This window comes from Primulina eburnea, chromosome 11 (assembly GCF_022965805.1).
Source record: "Primulina eburnea isolate SZY01 chromosome 11, ASM2296580v1, whole genome shotgun sequence".
In the NCBI taxonomy this organism is placed as follows: Eukaryota; Viridiplantae; Streptophyta; class Magnoliopsida; order Lamiales; family Gesneriaceae; genus Primulina; species Primulina eburnea.
In genome coordinates, this window is record NC_133111.1 from 42476393 (window position 1) to 42496494 (window position 20102).

Below are 20102 nucleotides of genomic sequence, written 5' to 3' on the forward strand. Positions count from 1 at the left end.
AATAAACTGTCAGAATGTGGGAATATTTGGCTCAACAAACCGAACCCGAGGTACGTAAAATTTTTGACATCATCAAAGTGTAAGAAAATATGACACATGTTAAAAGAGGCGTATCGTGTAGGAACTGGCGACGGCCAAGAAGCCTACCATTTTTGACGAACAGCACATGCGGCCTCAAATTTTAGAAAGTTGAGACGTGCACGCACCTCTTCCTTTGACAATCAAGCTCCCACAATTAACTCGTTGATGGTATGAGATGCCTATAAATAGCAGCGATTGAGATTCCTAAACATACAATCTCATACAGAATAATACACTATCTATAGAGAGATTGGAGTGTTTAGAAAGCTTCAATCGGAGGAAAATCAGAATACTTAAAGTTGATTCAATGGCTGGAGGTAACACTCGATATAGCTTCCGTATATTTGTTTATCACATTTATATACATGCAGAAATATGATTTTTTGAGAAAATTCTCACACAAAGCACAATACCAGCATTCCACGGAAAAGAAATAAAATTGTAAAATATAAAATAAAATAAAATTGCACAACAGGCCAACATGATGGGCTAATAAAAAACCTACTTTTTTTTTTTTCTAATTTTCAGGGGCCAAAGTCATATTTCATTTGAAGCAATTATGACTAACACCCAGAAACTTAACGCCACGATCTCTTAAATTCAAACTTAGAGCCTACAAAAATCTTTAATCACAATTAATGTGTATATGCATCGATTAGATTTGGAAGATTGACTCATCAAAACTCTATTCTCAATCTAATATTGATGTGTATTTTTAGAAGTATCTTTCACCTTTCTCAACTTGCTGTCATTCAATTCGTCGAGCAATGGGGAAATCTCTGATTAAAGTAATAGTTTTAGTCAAGGAAACTATACTGAACAAGCTTTGTGCGACTCACCCGTTGTTAGGAAAAAATATCATTAACTTGTTCATGTGTATGAGAATCTCTTTTCTCTAGATACGTATCTTATTCAGATCCGATATTCTTTGGATTATTCATTCTGTATCATCTATAATATCGTTACATATTATGTGTAATTAGTAAAAACCAGTTTTCTGTGAAACACATATCTTAATTGTTTTTAAATAACTAATTTTCTATCGTATATTATTTAAATTTGTCACTAAATAAAAGTAAGATAACCATTACAACGTAACAAATTAATATGTTTTAAATTTATTAACTCACTAGTATACAATTAATTTAATGATAACTAAATAACATCACCTTACATTAATTTTTTTTTTTAACAAAAGAAGGTCATGCTTGTTGAAATAATATATTTTAATATGGAAAAGTAATAGTTGAATATTTGAATGTTGAAAATAAGAGTTGTAAAGTTAGAAATTTGTGTGTGATGATGTAGGTAATGATGTATTTTATTTTTGGATTATGTGTAATGAAACTCTATAAATAGATCTCTCATTTGTGAAGAAAAACACAATTGAGTAGAGAGAAAAATATTATAAAGTGTGTAGTTTAGTAAATTTTGAGAGTTTGAGATTTTTACTTTTTACCATATATAAATTTTTACTTTTTCACAACACGTTATCAGCACGAAGCTCTAAAAGTCCTACATACTATTCCAAACTCCAAACAGAAGAAAAAGGTAACAAAAGTAATAATATTTATTTTACTGTTATTTATTTATTGTGTATTTATTTAATATACAATATAATGTTATTATTAGAAATAATAAAAATAATTTTTTCATAAAACTTGTTATAAATCCTGGGAGGATGTTAAGACGACATCCCACACTCCCGGTAAGGGATACGACAAGTATAAAAGCCTATACGGTTTTTAAACAAAAAGTAATAATATTTATTTTACTGTTATTTATTTATTGTGTATTTATTTAATATACAATATAATGTTATTATTAGAAATAATAAAAATAAATTTTTCATAAACTTGTTATAAATCCTGGGAGGATGTTAAGACGACATCCCACACTCCCGGTAAGGGATACGACAAGTATAAAAGCCTATAAGGTTTTTAAACAAAATAAATTATGACACTCATTATAATATTATGATATGATATACATAATTATTTAAACATGTCTAATATTATATACATCATATTATTACCATAAAATTATACAAATACATACATTTATTTTTTGTACACCAACGGTCATAAACGGTAACAAACGGCTAGTTTTTGCCCTATAAATATCATCTCACAAACACATTCAATCACTCCAACTTTCTCTTCTTCTCTAAAAATTATTCATCATCAAATTTTTCGAAGAAAAAGAAGATGGCTTTCTCAAGGATATTTTTAATTATTTTGGTTATCATACTCACGAGTCTTGTATTTATCGGAGAATATCCTCCTCGTGCGTTTTCTTTATTTTTACAAATACTTGTACTTGTTGTTTATCCGTTACTTTGTATTGCAATATTTATTAACTAATAAAATGCATCGTAATTTTTTTTAGTACCACCATGTCAAATTTAACAAAGCTCGAATTTATTGCGCTCGACATCACGGGAAAGAATTATATGCCATGGACTCTAGATGTAGAAATGCATCTTGAGTCATTGGGTCTAAGCAAGACAATTAAAGAAAATGGCATATGCACGTCACAAGAAAAGGCAAGAGCCATGATATTTTTGCGTCGACATCTCGACGATGGATTGAAATGTGAATATCTGACTGAAAAAATCCCATGACTTTGTGGAAGGGATTAAAAGAAAGATTTGAACATATAAGGGAAGTTATACTTCCGACCGCCCGGGATAAATAGAACACACTGAGATTCCAAGATTTTAAAAAAGTCAGTGATTACAATTCGGCGATGTATAGAATAATCTCGCAATTAAAATTTTGTGGACATGAGGTCACAGAATCTGAGATGCTTGAAAAAACATTTTCCACATTTCATGCATCAAATATTACTCTACAGCAACAATATAGAGTACGTGGATTTGCGAGATATTCTGAGCTCATCGCCTGTCTTATTGTGGCGGAAAAGAACAACGAGCTATTAATGAGAAATCATCAATCCCGACCCACTGGATCAACAGCATTTCCAGAAGTATATGCTGTAAGTAAAAATGAATTTATACCTGGAAACCAAAATCAATTTCAAAGACAAGGTTTTGGTCGAGGTCGAGGTCGAGGTCGTGGACGTGGACGTGGACGTGGAATTGGTCGTGGTCGTGGACGCGGCCGTGGTTTTGAAAATAATAGAGATAGTTATAACTCATCTCAAAAGAGCGTCCCAAACCATCCACAGAAAAGACATCATGAGAATACAAATGTTAATGAGAATCACTCAAAAAGATGTGAAATTTCTTGTTACAGATGTGGTACTCCAGAACATTGGTCCAAAGTTTGTCGAGCCCCTGAGCACCTTTGTAAACTTTATAAAGAATCATTAAAGGGGAAAGAAAAGGAGACCAACTTCACTGAACGCAGTGACCGTTTGAGTGATTCAACTCATCTTGATGCTGGTGATTTTATGAATGATTTCTCTGGAAATGATCAACATGTTGGTGGGATAGAAATGAACAATTTTGATGCTGCAGATTTTCTCAATGATTTTTCTGAAAATGAACAATATAGTGGTAGAATATAAATGTACAATAATTTGTTTTTCATTTATTCATATAATAATGTTTTATTGTACAATTATGATATGTGTTATATTTATATATGTATTGTCAGTAATTTTATTTCATTGCATATTTTTTTGAAGTTCAAATATGGAAAATGCTATGAGCAAAGCTGAAGTTTGCATACCCGATAGTGGTACAACGCACACTATCCTCCGAGATAAAAGATATTTCTTGGAACTAAAACCAACAAAAACAACGGTGAACACAATATCAGGTCCTGTAGACTTGATTAAAGGATGTGGTAAAGCACAATTTTTGTTACCTAATTGTACAAAATTTTTTATCAATGATGCTTTATATTCACCACAATCGAAAAGAAATTTGTTGAGTTTTAATGATATATATTCCCATGGGTATGATACTCAAACAATGAATGAAGGGAATGAGAAATATATGTGTCTTATCACATATAAATCAGGAAAGAAATATGTGATTGAAAAACTATCAATGCTCCCTACTGGATTGCATTATACACATATAAGTCCCATTGAATCAAACATGGTAGTTGATAATTCCTCGATATTAACAAATTGGCATGATCGATTGGGACATCCTGGTTCAACAATGATGCGAAGAATTATGGAAAATACACATGGTCATCCACTGAAAGACCAGAAGATCTTTCAGAACAATAAGTTTCAATGTAAAGCATGTTCTCTTGGAAAACTTATTATAAGACCATCACCAGTCAAAATCCAAACTGAATTACCAATGTTTCTTGAACGTATTCAGGGTGATATTTGTGGACCAATCCATCCACCATGTGGACCATTCATATACTTTATGGTATTGATTGATGCCTCTAGCAGATGGTCACATGTATGTTTATTGTCAACTCGAAATGTTGCATTTGCAAGATTACTTGCTCAAATAATAAAATTGAGGAATCAATTTCCCGATTATACAATCAAGAAAATTAGACTTGATAATGCTGGTGAATTTACTTCCCAGACTTTCAATGATTATTGCATGTCTATGGGAATCATTGTTGAGCATCCTGTTGCTCATGTACATACACAGAATGGATTGGCTGAATCATTGATTAAACGTCTGCAAATGATTGCTAGACCAATGATTATGAAAACAAAGCTCCCTATTTCTATATGGGGACATGCAATTTTACACGCTGCTTCATTAATTCGCATCAGACCAAGTGCATATCATAAATACTCCCCATTGCAGCTTGCATTTGGTAAAGAACCAGATATTTCTCATCTGAGAATTTTTGGATGTATGGTGTATGTGCCTATTGCACCACCACAACGAAAGAAAATGGGACCTCAAAGAAAGGTTGGAATTTATATCGGTTATGATAGTCCATCAATCATTCGATATCTTGAACCTCAGACACGAGATGTGTTCACAGCACGTTTTGCTGATTGTCATTTTAATGAGGAAATCTTCCCAATGTTAGGGGGAGAACAAAAACATACCGAAAAAGAAATTACATGGTATGTATCATCATTGTTACATCTGGATCCAAGAACAAAACAATGTGAAAAAGATGTACAACAAATTGTACACTTGCAAAGAATAGCAAATCAAATACCAGATGCATTTGCAGACACAAAAGGGGTAACTAAATCATATATACATGCTGCAAATGCCCCTGCTCGAATTGAAATTCCAAAGAAACAAATGGAAGATACTCATGATGTCATTAAACGTCTGAAGCGTGGAAAGCCAGTCGGTTCCAAGGATAAAAATCCTCGAAAAAGAAAATTCATAGAGAAACATGATGATCACAAAATAGAGAATGTTGTTCCTGAAGAAACACATGATGATGAAAATGTTCTGTCAGAACCACAAACTGACGAGAATCATGAAATCTCTATCAATTACATTAATACTGGAAAAATATGGAACCGAAAAGATATAGATGAAATTGATGATATATTTTCTTATAATGTGGCAATCGACATCATAAATGATAATGAAGATCATGAACCAAAATCTTTTGGTGAATGTAAAAATCGGCAGGACTGGATAAAATGGAAAGAAGCCATTCAAAACCCAGGGAATGTTATTCTGTGAAATTACAAAGATCATTATATGGGTTAAAGCAATCAGGTCGAATGTGGTATAATCGACTAAGTGATCACTTGATGAAAAAGGGATATGTAAATAATTCAATATGCCCTTGTGTTTTCATTAAGAAAACAACATCCGGATGCGTAATTATTGCTGTATATGTTGATGATTTAAACATCATTGGAACGAATAAGGAAATTCAAGAAGTTGTGTCATACTTGAAGGAAGAATTTGAAATGAAGGATCTTGGAAAAACCAAGTATTGTCTGGGTTTACAAATTGAACAAAAAGAATGTGGAATGTTTGTTCACCAGACAAATTATACAGAAAAGATCCTTAAACGTTTTAATATGGATAAAGCAAATCCTTTAAGTACTCCAATGGTTGTTAGATCATTAAACATAGAAAAGGATCCATTCCGTCCATGTGAAGATGATGAAGATATTCTTGGTCCAGAAGTACCATATCTAAGTGCCATTGGTGCCCTTATGTACCTTACAAATTGTACAAGGCCTGATATATCTTTTGCCGTGAATCTGTTGGCAAGATTTAGCTCATATCCAACAAAGAGACACTGGAACGGAATTAAACATATATTCCGTTATCTACGAGGAACGACAGACTTGGGACTTTTGTATTCAAAAGATGCTAATCCAAGTATAATTGGTTATGCCGATGCTGGATACTTATCTGATCCACACAAGGCACGTTCCCAAACTGGATATGTATTTACTCGTGGAGGCACTGCAATATCTTGGCGTTCACAGAAACAAACGCTCGTAACAACTTCATCAAATCATGCCGAGATTATTGCACTACATGAAGCAAGTCGTGAATGTGTGTGGTTAAAATCAATGACCCAACATATCCAAATTTCATGCGGATTATCATTTGATGAGAAGCCTGTGATACTATATGAAGATAATGATGCATGTGTTGCTCAAATGAAAGAAGGATACATAAAAAGCGACATAACTAAACATATTCCTCCTAAGTTCTTCGCATTCACCAAGGAGCTTGAGAAGAATAAATGTATTGATGTTCGTCACATTCAATCAAGTGAAAACTCATCATATCTCTTCACAAAGGCACTACCTACGTCAATATTCAGAAAGCACATATATAATATTGGGATGCGCAATCTACGAAATTTGTGAAGAGTTGTTCGTGTCAACATGAGGGGGAGTTCACGTGACTGCACTCTTTTTCCCTTACTATGGTTTTTATCCCAATGGGTTTTTCCTAGTAAGGTTTTTAACGAGGCAGTACAAAACACGTAATGAAGACATCATCGTATCATGATCATCATCACAAGGGGGAGTGTTGAAATAATATATTTTAATATGGAAAAGTAATAGTTGAATATTTGAATGTTGAAAATAAGAGTTGTAAAGTTAGAAATTTGTGTGTGATGATGTAGGTAATGATGTATTTTATTTTTGGATTATGTGTAATGAAACTCTATAAATAGATCTCTCATTTGTGAAGAAAAACACAATTGAGTAGAGAGAAAAATATTATAAAGTGTGTAGTTTAGTAAATTTTGAGAGTTTGAGATTTTTACTTTTTACCATAAATTTTTACTTTTTCACAACAATGCTATTATTTATTGAAGAACAGATAGTGGGTGTAATTTAATCATGATAATTTAAAAACGCGACTTTTTTAATAATTAAAAAATTAATAATATAATTCGATCTAACAATTGGGCCAAAATAGAATGGGCCTTTGTCTTTGTCGGAATCGATTAAGCCCAATTTCCATCCTAATTTGCTTTAGCACATAATTTCCCAGTGAACCCCCTCTTACCTTTCAGCAAACGATTCATTAAGAACAGCAGAAGCAGTCCATTGCGTTGAATTCAGTTATTCGACAGAAAATCCCATCAAGATTTCGTTGCCCTCTGCGGAGAAAAAGGACAGATTTTGATAGATGGTCATGGGCGTGCGGATGTTTCTATTATTTTCTCTGTGTTTTTTGGTTAATTCGTCTCATGGGTATGACCCCTTTTATTGGGAAAAAAAAGTATGTTTTGATTCCAAAAGAGAATTTTTGTCTCATGGGTCTCTTTGTCATTGTAGAATGTAGATCGTGGCTGTGCTTTTTTTTGGTATACTTAGAACTGTTTTTGATTGGATTGCAGCAGCAAAGAGTCGGTGCTGAAATTGGTTACTGGTGCTTCATCATCTCCGTTGGATCCGACCCGGGTCACCCAAATCTCTTGGAGTCCCAGGTTTTTCTCTTAAAGACGTGTTTTTATAGATTTTTTTTGTGTGTGTATAATCAACCACTTTATGTGATCTATGATGATGGTTGTTTTGGTTTTCTACAGGGCTTTCGTATACCGAGGATTTTTGACTGATAAAGAGTGTGATCATCTCATTCACCTGGTTAGCCTATAACTTCGTTCTCGAACCTTTTATGCTTGTGTAATGGGTACGTGGTTTGATGAAATCCATGGAAATTGTAAGCATTTGTGAGATGATGATGATGAACGTGTATTGAAGAACGTGGCTAGTGCTCGTACTAGTTAAAGATAACAATAAAAGATCAAACTCCCTCATGTGCACATTGGGCTGCTGATCTTTTACGCAAGGAAAAACAACATCAGTACAGTTAAAGATGACAAATTAAAATCAAACTCCCTCATGTGCACATTGGGCTGCTGATCTTTTATTGTTCAGCAGCCCAATGTGCACATGAGGGAGTTTGATTTTAATTTGTCATCTTTAACTGTACTGATGTTGTTTTTCCTTGCGTGTTCTCCATCTATTATATTGTGGAGTCGATCATTTTCTATATATTTATGTCTGTGATTCTTGGAGGAGTAGAAGATAGACGAAGATGGTGGTTGCCCTGGCTTTTAAATGCTTTCAATCCGAGAATTTTAAGAATAGTGTGATGGCGTATTTTTTGGAATTTATTGTGAAATGGTGTTTGAACCTAGATTTTGAAAATTGATGGGACTTGTAAGAAGTTAGTATTGTGCACTCATTTTATGAAAAATGAGAAAATTCATGATTGTGTAATAAATGTGTGTTTATAAAATTTCTGTGAACAGGCTAAAGATAAGCTAGAGAAGTCTATGGTAGCTGACAACGATTCTGGCAAGAGTATAGAGAGTGAAGTCCGGACGAGTTCTGGCATGTTTATCAGCAAAAAACAGGTAGTGAAATCTTGATTCTCTTAGCCTGATTCAAGCAATTTTATTAGCGTTGTTTCGAAATTTGAATCTTTAGACCATCAATAGTGTTTAGTTTGTCTTTTGATTAGGGTTAGATACTGCTAGCAACATAGTTTCGGCATATGTGGTCTTGATTTTCTGTAACAAATAAGCATACTGAAATGTTGACATTATGATTTGTGCTAAATAAAAATATTTATCATCTTACATGGAAACATTATCATTTATTCAATTTTCTACTTTGAAGGATGACATAGTTGCTGGCATTGAGGCAAAACTTGCCGCATGGACTTTTCTCCCTCCAGGTACTCCGAAACAACCACGTCGAGGACCGGTTGTGTTATTATTTCAGTCTATTCTTCTTACTATTTGTATTTACATGTGATGTAGAAAATGGGGAGGCTATCCAGATATTGCATTATGAGCACGGACAAAAATATGAGCCACATTTTGATTATTTTCATGACAAGGCCAATCAAGAATTGGGCGGTCATCGAGTGGCAACTGTACTTATGTATTTGTCGAATGTTGAGAAGGGTGGGGAAACGGTTTTTCCTAATTCAGAGGTAAGTAATGTCGTGGATACTTGCATGTATCTATAGACGCTAACATATCAATTCTTTGATAACATTATTGATTGTGCAGGCAAAAGATAGGCAAATTAAGGGTGGTGATTGGTCTGACTGTGCTAAAGAAGGCTATGCAGGTATGCAAAACTTCACAATTTACTATGCAAAATTGATCGTATAAGTGCCACAACCCTAGGTCAACATGTCCATGCAAACACGACTCCACATAGTGGGCTCTGTGAGCAACTACTTCATATTCATGCTCTTTTCGACCGAAATAAAAATTCCAATGTATTAAAGGACCTATCTATAATCTTGTGGCCTTTATTAAAAATTTCAAATGAATTGCTGTGACAAGGATATTAGATTAAGAAGACAAAAGTTTGATTGGCGATTTTACATTATTGGTGGAATGCTGCCTCACTACGCAATATCATTGGGTCGAATAAAATAAAGACCAAAGTGGAATGGACTTTGATAACTTTGATTCCTCTCTAGTGTACTTGTGGAGATGTGAGTGTGGTTTTTATTTTTTAAGTTTCTTTAAAATGACTTTCTTATACCGTTTTCCTGTTGTTCTTTTAATAGTGAAACCAAGAAAGGGTGATGCCCTGTTATTTTTCAGCCTTCACCCTGATGCAAATACAGATCCTTCTAGCTTGCACGGTAGCTGTCCTGTCATCGAAGGTGAGAAGTGGTCGGCCACGAAGTGGATTCATGTGAGGTCTTTCGATTCCCCAGCCCGTTCAACAAGTGGTGATTGTGTTGATGAGAATCCAAATTGCACGTCGTGGGCTCTTGAAGGAGAATGCGAAAAAAATCCTAACTATATGATAGGCTCTACAGAGGGTGCGGGTTATTGCAGGAAGAGCTGCAAAGCGTGTTCATCCAAGTAACTTATCCTGGTCCTTTTCATTTAAGTTGAGAGCAAAAGTTACCTGTGATCATACTGTATAATCGAATGATGTTGTCATAATACCAAAATCGAACATATATAAAGGGGAAGAAGTGTATTCAAGCAAATTGCCGTTGCTGTCTTTACTTTGACTTTGATTTCGGAAAGACAGATAACCGTTAAGAGTGCATTTGATCATCTATTAAATCGCTTTTTCGAAGGTCTAATTACCAAAAATTATTATTTTTTAATTAATGGAATCCATTTCACTAAAATCTGATTAACCGAAATGATTTGTCGTTGCCTGAGAAAAAAAAAGTCCAACTTCTTGAATCCGAACTAACTTAATCGGGATAACATAAATAAAGTATAAGTCTCACCAAATTTGATATGAACCAAAATATACGAAGTGGAAAACTCGAGTGACTAACTCGGTTCGCACGAATTAATTTGATTAAACCGAGCTTTGGGTCATCTATAATTATCGTATTGTACTACACATGGAGTTGGAGTTTCAGGGGATGTATTCGTTATAGAGATTTATTGATTTTTTTAGATAACATATTTTTGTAGAGTTGGACAGAATCTCATAGATTTTTACATGATTTTGTATATTTATTTTGAATGACTTTTTGATTTTGTAAACTTTTTATTAAAAACCCATGAATTTTGTAATTTATGATTTGATTTTTTAAATTTTTTTACAACAGTTAAACGAGAATAACTTTTATTTATTTCAAATATTTTTCTCTCTCAATATAAAATTTTTTACTTTTTTATTTAATTTATGAAACAAATAAATAACTAACACTAAATTTATTAACTAACACTAAATTTATTCCAATTAAATTTCAATTATTCAAGTCAATTAATATATTTAATTAATTAATATTTTAAAAAATACATAACAATAATGTGTAAGAATTTTGAGTTGTGATCAAAATTGACATATAAATTAATTAAAATTATAGAAAATAATTAAGCATAAAATATTATATAATAATTCATAAAAAATTAAGTTTTACTTTTTAAAAATAATTATTTTTTTCACTTTTTATGTCAATAAAATAATATTTTTTTGTTACGTATATAATACAATTTTATTAAAAAATTAATAAATATAATTTTAAATTTTATGAAGTTTTGTGATTGGATCTCAAAATCTAAAATAAACAATTTTAATAATTTTGATTTTAAATTATTTTAAAATCATAATAAAAGGAAAATTATATAGAAAAGAAAATAATGCAAATTTAGAGTTTGTATTAATATTATTTTAATAAAAATGAAAGTGACTAAACGAATTAAGAAATTTCTAAATTAAATGTGTATCCAAATTTTTAGATTAAATAAAAACTATTTTTGATATTTTATAGTAGTATCTTAACCTTCATTTTTATACTGATAGAATTTCATGGAATTGTTAAAAATCTATCCACGTTTTGAACAATTATATGCTTTCTTAGAGTTTTTAAAGTCAAGTCTGAGACCCAATAACTTTTTAAAATTTTACAAAAATTTACATTGGATTACCAATAAACTTTCGTAAAAAATATAAAAATATATAATGACTACTTCTAAAATTTTAAATTCCATAAAAATCATTAAAAATATAGAACGGATACACTCCTACTTACTACCGGACTATGATTGTACGGGGAACGCTCCCGATATTGGGAATTTATAAAAGGAAATAGTTCAGCAAAAAGTGGAACTTTATCGAGATTTCAGTACATCTGTACACTCGGATTTCAACACCGTACAATTCAACGAGTTAAATAATCTGATACATAAGAATGAATACTCAGCATTCTTAAAATTCAACAACATTTTTCTGCTTTCTTGATTCATAAGCTAAGTTGGCTGTAGTTAGAGTAATCGATTTCTTTTAACCTTATACAGCATAATATACACTCTGGTAAATCTTCAGCCTTGTTTCCCTGCACAAAATTACACCGGGAATACATTAAAAACCGGAATATTTTTCTTTTCTTTATGTTTCCCTGATTAGGACAGATCTAATGAACATCTACCTGTATTGTGAGACCAAAATCAAAGATACAATGTTTGATTCTGTCTCGAAATGTTTCGAAACCTTTTCGAGCAATGTAATTGAATCGGTGGATATCTAAATCGATCTCAAAGTAGTTTTCTCCCTGCAGATGAGGTTTTATCAAAAAGTTACATTAAGATATGAGTTCCTACAGATGTATTCTAAATACAATCCGAGAAACTTTACCGAGAAAAATTCATGCTGTGGACGTGAAAGAATAGGCTTCTCGTTGTAAGCATGCATAAGCTTCCTCTCAGCTCCATTCAACTCAAGATCCTCGATATTCGCAACCCCGGCCAAGATTTTTAATCTTTCCCTCACGGGGGCAATTGTATCCATAGGAAAACCTTTTATCTTCTCTGTTTCATTATCGATTATCCTCTGATTTACAAAAAAAAAGTGCAATGAATACTTGAGAGGAGTCTAAGAAAATCGATGAGTAGAATAGAATGAAATGCATATAGAATATAGAGAAGGGCACCTTCTTACCCTGAAATTTTCTTGAAATGGAACAGGAAGGCATTTGGAATAATTTTCTGAAAGCTTGAAGTAAAAAACAACATTCATCCCTGGCCCATCGTTCTCATTTTGGAAGATTGTAGCAGGGTAAAGTGGAATCTGACACGACGAGAAGGGAAAAATATTAGCAGTAATAAAATATGTCTTGTTGTTCAGTTCTTGAGCAGATAGATTCTGTCATACAGCTATGTCCATTTTCAACCTATTCTCTTTTTCACAATAAGTCTAATGTATACAAAGCATACCTGAAGATTTACAACAAGAATAGGAGGGACTTCTCCACGTGAATCAATGGCAGGAAGCTCCACAAATTGTGCCACGTGATTAATTTTGCGAGGAGATAAGAATAAGTCTGCTCCAAAAGGAACATATGCATCAAAACTCGAAGCGATCTCTTTCCTTTTATCCCTGTCAAAAGCCATTCGGCGGAATTAATTTCATCATACTAGAATGTATGTCAGAAAATGTGTACGCTGGTATTGGACGACAGTAATTGCCATTGCTATCTAGTTTGGCTTGTCTTTGTACTACAGCAACCAAGATGTAATGTTCGGGGATACTGCTTAGTTCAAAAGATTTAAGCTGTAGTTTTATCACTGGTCACAGCTTTTAGTTAAACTCAAAACCTTGTAGTTGTCATTGAGAAATTCATTAAAAAAAGGAACTAAAACACAGTATGCTCTTACTTATTATAGTTCCTTCCCCGGACTTTAAAGGTATTCGTATCAATCTGCGACCAAGACCCTGGCATTTTCTTCTCTAAAGAGGAACACATTATTTGTGAACCAGCAATCGGTCTTTGTGTGATGGCCTTTGTGGATGCTGAGATAGAAAACAGACGGAATCAACAAATTTGAGGGGAAAAAATTCAAATGGTGAAATATACCATCTCAAGAAGAAACACGGCAACAAATCAGATCTCCCGATTCATTGTTATTTTCTTTCAATACTTTCCTAACTGAGGAGACATCTAGTCATCGTGATTCATGACATTGCATACGAAACGAAAAGCCAAAACACTTACATAATAGAGTATTCTCTTGTCCTTCTTTCCGTTTGAAAGACGGAATAAGGGACAGTTTTTTCCTGGTACTTGGACCTCCCGGATTAGGCAATTTCCTCTTTCCATCAAACGACTCATCACAAGCAATACAAGGAAGTAATGTGTTTGACAGAAATCCACAGCTATGTAAAGGTGAGTTCTGATCAGCGTCAGCAGTTTTGTCATCGCATGGGACAGGCGATTTCTCCAAACCAGATGGATCCTTCGCCTCATTTTGAGAATCGTCGTAATTCAGCTGAGAATCAGAACCAGAATTTTGCGTCACATAGTTTGAGAATCTTGGAGTAACACCAGTAGAGATAGATCCGGCTTGAGATACATCTGCACAAGATTAATCAAGTTTTATGGTAGATATGATTTGCAAGTCATGGCTTCATAAATATATGGAAATTTTGACTCTGAATTAATGGAAAGTCAAGAGACTAACCATCTTGAATACTGTAAAATTCGTCTTCGCAATCGGAATCAATCGCTGAATCAGGATCATACCATGAATCTGCATTTCCTTTTTAAGACCATCAAACAAAACTTTTAGTGCATTGACAAACCATTTCTTAAACATTATAGCAGGTGTAAACAGTAAAAGGAGATTAACCCAGCAATCCAATCATATCCCAAAATATAAGCTAAGATTACTTTGAACCCACATTAATTCACTCGTGGGAACAAAATAGATGACATTTAGGAATTCTTCTTTCAGCAGAAGAGAACATTTTCTGCTCAACCAGAATGACTTGAACCGCGGAAAAGAATTCCAACGCTTCACATAAATGCCACTAAACTACATCTTTTCAGCTCCAACCAATCAATCATTAACCCACAAAAATGACAAAATCTCAGCCTCAAAAAACCCAAAACAGCAAAAGGGAGTCAGAGTAGAACCTTGGAATACAGGATTACTGTAAGAAAGATCCGTTTGATTAGACGGCTCGACCCGATTAATCTGCTTGTTAGAAGGACAGTGGGTCGTTTTCTTCCTTCTTGCTCTTTGCATCCTCCGCTTCCTCTGCAAATCCAGTCTGCTTTTCACTCCCACACACCCTTTGGGCTTCGATCCACATATCCCCATTCTTCCTGCTTTACAAGCAGATTAGGATGAAGATTTTTGCAGAAGTCTTGATCAAGCAAAAAATAGTGTCTTTGCGCATTTATATTCACATACACGTATTTAGGTGAAGGGGGTAAGGATTATCAGTTCAAATATCAATATAAAAAATCAGGTGCCCAAGAAAAGGTGCAGCGGCTTAAATTCATTGAATTCAAGAACTCCATCGACTTAATTATTGTTTATCTGTATTAAAAAAAAAGTGAATCGCGATTAAAGAACTTCGGATTGGTCAACGAAAACGTCGTTTGAATTGCGCACCTTGCTGACGATCTTTTCTGGTGGGAAGGTGATCGCCACGTGTCAAGCGGGGATAGGGTCACCGGGGAGCTGAGCTTAGCCACATACAGGAGTTAAAACGCGTGGTGAGACCGAGGCGGCGGAAGGCGGGCGGTGTACGGCGTCGTTTCGAGGATGAGTGGCCTCCCCGACGTCGTTTTTGTCAGGTAATGCCCGTCCAGTATGTGGATTTGTTGGTGCACGTGTAGATATGATATTCATGCGTGTGCCACCCAAAATTTATTAATAATGTATCAAAAGTTTAAGTCGAAGTTTCGGGGTCAGACTTAAATTTTAGCAAATTTTTCATTAACTCAAAAAATAAAAACAATTATTATATATTTTTTCCAAAAAAAATATTGTGAGACTATCCCACAAATCAATTATATTTGACAAATATCTGATCCGACTAATATATATCTTAAATTTGGGTGTCAATCTTAATTACCTTGTTTTTCAAACTTGAAGGCGACATGTGAACCGACATAACAAAATTTATTAGACGATAGTCATGAAAATAAATAGTATAATAATTGAATTCAAGCAGTAGTACTATACAAAATCCATGTTGTGGACTCCTTCAAATTATTTATAAATTGTCAAATTTATTCACACGTAATATCCAGACACGTACAAACTTGAGTATACATAAGACTTCCTACAGCCGAAGCACAGTAAGTCTTTTGCATTTCTTGAATCTCTGAGACTTCTTTGGGAAAAACTTGTGTGAGACGGTCTCACGTGTCGTATTTGTGAGACGGATCTTCTATTTGGATCACCCATAAAAAGTATCACTTTTTATGCTAAGAGTATTACTTTTTATTGTGAATATGAGTAGGGTTCACAGATTATGATCCGTGAGACGGTCTCACATGAGACTTACTCGACTTCTTTTAGGACTTGTTTAAGACTAAATAAATCTAGGGGTGATCACATTTTTTTACTAACCGCCCGAACCGTCCGAACCGAATTGCACCGCACCGTTTTTCATAATATTTTATAAAAACCGCAATTAAAAATATTAATCATAAACCGCACCGCATACGCGGTTCGGTTATTTTTTTTTGCCAAGAACCGCACCAAACCGCACCGCCTAAACCGTTTGCCATAATATTTGGCCTAAAATTATAAAAATTTGTAAACAACATATTCAAATAAAGAAATCATCATTCATTATATCCTAACTATTTTTAAAATTATTATTCTTACAAATAAAACTTATCTTTTCTTTAATTATTCTTCGTATTAATATTTTATTAAAGTATTTTTTTTGCTACAATATTTTGTTTGTAGTCTGAATGTAAAAAAATGATAAAATAGTGTAAATTTCATTTTTGTTGTGAATATTTTGTGTTGTTAAATTATTAACTTAGTTTGAATCTTGATTATTGTTTAATCTATTTTGATCTTTATATGCTTTGAACTATATTTTATATTTGAAAACAATATATTGTTTTTGTTTTCAAATAAATTAGAATATATGTTCTAATATTTTTCATTAAAAAAACCGTAAAACCGACCGCGACCGCTTGAAACCGCTCAAAACCGCAAGGCCGATTTTTTACGTAAAACCGCGATTAATTTTTCAAAATACTAACCGACCGCATATGGCAATTCGGTTTGAATTTTTGTAAAAAAACCGCAAAACCGCACCGTGATCACCCCTAACTAAATCTATCTATTTTAGCGAATGGAGTGTTACTTGGCTTGCAACCTTGCATGCCAAATCTTTTAAGCACTTTATCAATATAGTTTTTTGTGACAATCGAAGAACAACTCGATAACGATCTCGGTGTATTTGGATTATTAACACAAATGAGGCTTTGAGAGAAACTTGATTTCACCCAAATTCTGGAGATCTCGTGCGCCTCAAATCCGAAGGTAACTCGATGTTGTTGGAAAATTTCTCATTTTCGGTAGAATTTGTGCGTGAATGCTCCTAAAATCGATTCCTTTATGGCCTCTTCTCAACGAAGGTACTCCATCACCAAATTTTCACATTTAGAACTACATACTCCCAAACTTTCACAAAGATGACGCAGTTTTTCCAGTTAACTATTCTTGAGTTTCATGTGGACGTCTTTCCCAAGTTAACAAACATACAGCAAGTTACTAACAAACAGTATATAATTTTTTCTCAAATCGGAGAAATGCGCAAACTATGCTTGAACTCAGCAACTTCTATCGAATTAGTTTGCTATAATATTACGTTACCAACTCGTGATTCGGAGATTTAATTAGGTGGGCGTGGAGTATCTTCGCTGAGAAGAGGCCATAAAGGAATCGATTTTAGGAGCATTCACGCACAAATTCTACCGAAAGTGAGAAATTTTCTAACAACATCGAGTTACCTTCGGATTTGAGGCGCACGAAATCTCCAGAATTTGGGTGAAATCGAGTTTCTCTCAAACTTTTCTGTGTTGTGGGGCGGTAGGTTGGACGGGAGAATCGATTTTGTGAACGCCCCTCTGTCCCCCTCTGTCCGGTTGTTTTTTTAAAAATTAGACATTTAGCGACGGTGTTTTTGAATCCGTCGCTAGTGGCGACGGATTTTTAAAAACCGTCGCTAAACGTTGTTTTAAAATTTTTTTAAAAAAAGAAAATGCACATGTGGGCGCCATCTCAGCTGTCGCCCACGGTTATATATATATATATATATATATATATATATATATATATATATATATATATATATTGATATATATATATATATATATTGGACAATTCTTTTGGAAATCTTCTTGTTTTTGGAATCGTGCTCGATTCTTTGAGTATCGTTGCAGACTCCTCTCCACTTTAATCTTTATTAATAATTAAGACAAAATAGTTGACATGATAAAGAAATTCGGAATCTATACAGTGTGTGTGTGTATATATATATATATATATATATATATATATATATATATATATATATATATATATAGGTGACACAACAAAATTCAGAAGGCAAAAATTGAGTTTTCTTCGAATATATTACCTGTGAGATTATTAATTTTTTTTGGGCCATATATATTATATGATCTATATTCTCTACCATATAATAGAACTATGTTAAGTACAAAGCATCACCGATTAATTATCTGGCTGGGATTTCTAGTCCTGGCTGCTTTGGAATTTTTTTGCGGGTATATTCACTTTTGAGTTCAAAATTCTCTTTTCTTTTTTTTTTGCATTTAAAAAGTAAAATAGATCACTCGGGGACAATATAATGTTGTTTTTTTAATTTCCACTTGCATTTGGCAACACAGTATATCTTTAACCTGTGAATAGGGAAGTTTCGAGTTATCCATAGAGTATTATTATCTCAACTATGCATCCATAGAGAATTTTGATCTACGAACAATATGGCATAGTTTAGTACACATGATAGGATAAACATGTGATATATAATATAATGATAAGTTAAGGATAAATTAGATGTAGGATATTATATTTAATGTTTGGTATGATTTTAATAAGAGTGATTAAATTTATATATTAGATTGTAATGACAAAATTAACCTTATCATAATAAATTTTATAATTTCAAAGTTATTGCTTGAGTTCATATTTTTTATTTGTTCATTTGCTGATAGTACTTGCATGATTTATTTATTTTTACCTAATTTTATATACTATATAATATGATAATTGAGCTCTTGATTTTTTGATTCAAGTCAAATATCAATTTTTAAGGTTAATCGAGTGATACTAATAATTTTATGGAGATTTATAAAAATTATTTATATAATTACCTCGAATTCATTTATATAATTATCATATTATATAATATATAAAATAAATAAAATATTTATTTGATTTTAATTTCTACCTACTAGCATAGATTTATAAAAAAATCATTTATAAATTGAGGGTAATTAGGTCATTTGTAGTGTATTTTATCATTAAATAAAAAGAGTTAGTCTCATGTGAGACCGTCTCACGGGTCATATGTACCAAACTATGCCTATATGTTGTTACTCAGGTGTTAACCAATTTGTCTTGTATTCTAATAAGTACTCGAGAATTAGTAAAAAAAATCTGCATCAAAATATTTACAGAAAGAAAGGCTTACATGTTGCGTGTGCATGTTACTAGTATTTATTGGTTTTTTTTTAAAGGAAGAGCATACTTTTCTTTGACAGTGGCTAAGGGCAAGCCATATATATAAACTTCATTACTCTCAATTATTCTTTTGTCTCTTATGTTCTTCACTCCTGGAGGCATTTGAAAATTTTCATTTGGCAGAATTAGTAAGATAATGGGTAGTGACAGAAGAGTTCTGGTTGCTGCTCTATCCATTAGTTTTCTTTGGTTTTTGCTTCTGCTGACTTTATCATACCGCAAAAATACAAGGGATTCTACTATTATTAGTATCCCATATTCAACAAGAGGTTCCAGCCTTGTGAAACTAGCGAGAACCAAGTGGAGTTCACTGCATCAGAATTTTAAGCTCAACTGTGTCAGCAGGAGAAGAGTGCCCAATGGACCAGATCCCATTCACAACAGGTAAATGCCCTGCTACAAGAAGTTTTCGGTTTCGGTTGTTGAAACAAATGTTGTGATCGGTGGCAGTGGCAGTGACATAAGTTTGTGTAACTAGACGTTTTATAAAAAAATTGAACGTCAGAAAAGGGTGAGTACTGCTCTTCTGGTCACCCCTGGCTCCGCCACGGTTGCGGAAACTGGTCACGTAGAGTGGCTTGTCATGGTCTTGCGGTTGTTTTCTTGCTTTATGTTGAAAATGGTTTGTGCAATTTTGCAGGAGAG

General features: G+C 33.4%; 2 protein-coding genes across 5 annotated transcripts; one reads left to right on the forward strand and one right to left on the reverse strand.

Moving 5' to 3' along the window:
* The first annotated feature begins 7499 nt into the window (after window positions 1-7499).
* Window positions 7500-10477, forward strand: LOC140806290 (probable prolyl 4-hydroxylase 7). Of its 2 annotated transcripts, none has more exons than XM_073162858.1 (8): window positions 7500-7680; window positions 7827-7916; window positions 8016-8073; window positions 8745-8849; window positions 9115-9172; window positions 9258-9433; window positions 9513-9573; window positions 10025-10477. In XM_073162858.1, the coding sequence occupies exons 1-8, from the start codon at window positions 7616-7618 to the stop codon at window positions 10330-10332; spliced, it is 921 nt and encodes a 306-aa protein (XP_073018959.1). In that variant the 5' UTR covers window positions 7500-7615; the 3' UTR covers window positions 10333-10477. The 2 variants fall into 2 exon arrangements, with proteins under 2 accessions (XP_073018959.1, XP_073018960.1); XM_073162859.1 differs by having other exon boundaries at window positions 7830-7916.
* Window positions 10478-12025: 1548 nt separating this feature from the next.
* On the reverse strand, window positions 12026-15549 carry LOC140806291 (uncharacterized). Of its 3 annotated transcripts, XM_073162861.1 has the most exons (10): window positions 15333-15549; window positions 14849-15040; window positions 14394-14471; window positions 13928-14287; window positions 13590-13725; window positions 13149-13311; window positions 12874-13002; window positions 12571-12765; window positions 12365-12487; window positions 12026-12271 (listed from the first exon to the last, which is right to left on the reverse strand). In XM_073162861.1, exons 2-10 carry the CDS (start codon window positions 15033-15035, stop codon window positions 12179-12181), a joined length of 1464 nt encoding a protein of 487 aa, XP_073018962.1. In that variant the 5' UTR covers window positions 15036-15040; window positions 15333-15549; the 3' UTR covers window positions 12026-12178. The 3 variants fall into 3 exon arrangements, with proteins under 3 accessions (XP_073018962.1, XP_073018963.1, XP_073018961.1); XM_073162862.1 differs by lacking the exon at window positions 15333-15549 and having other exon boundaries at window positions 14394-14462; window positions 14849-15289; XM_073162860.1 differs by lacking the exon at window positions 15333-15549 and having other exon boundaries at window positions 14849-15286.
* Between the last annotated feature and the right edge of the window lie 4553 nt (window positions 15550-20102).

Coding starts and splice junctions, on each gene's coding strand:
- LOC140806290 (XM_073162858.1), top strand. CDS start 7,616: ATGGTCATGGGCGTGCGGATGTTTCTATTATTTTCTCTGTGTTTTTTG. Junction 9,173..9,257: donor ATGGACTTTTCTCCCTCCAG/GTACTCCGAAAC, acceptor CATGTGATGTAG/AAAATGGGGAGGCTATCCAG. Junction 9,434..9,512: donor CGGTTTTTCCTAATTCAGAG/GTAAGTAATGTC, acceptor TTGATTGTGCAG/GCAAAAGATAGGCAAATTAA.
- LOC140806291 (XM_073162861.1), bottom strand. CDS start 15,035: ATGGGGATATGTGGATCGAAGCCCAAAGGGTGTGTGGGAGTGAAAAGC. Junction 14,288..14,393: donor ATTTTACAGTATTCAAGATG/GTTAGTCTCTTG, acceptor AATCTTGTGCAG/ATGTATCTCAAGCCGGATCT. Junction 13,312..13,589: donor CGGGGAAGGAACTATAATAA/GTAAGAGCATAC, acceptor GGCTTTTGACAG/GGATAAAAGGAAAGAGATCG.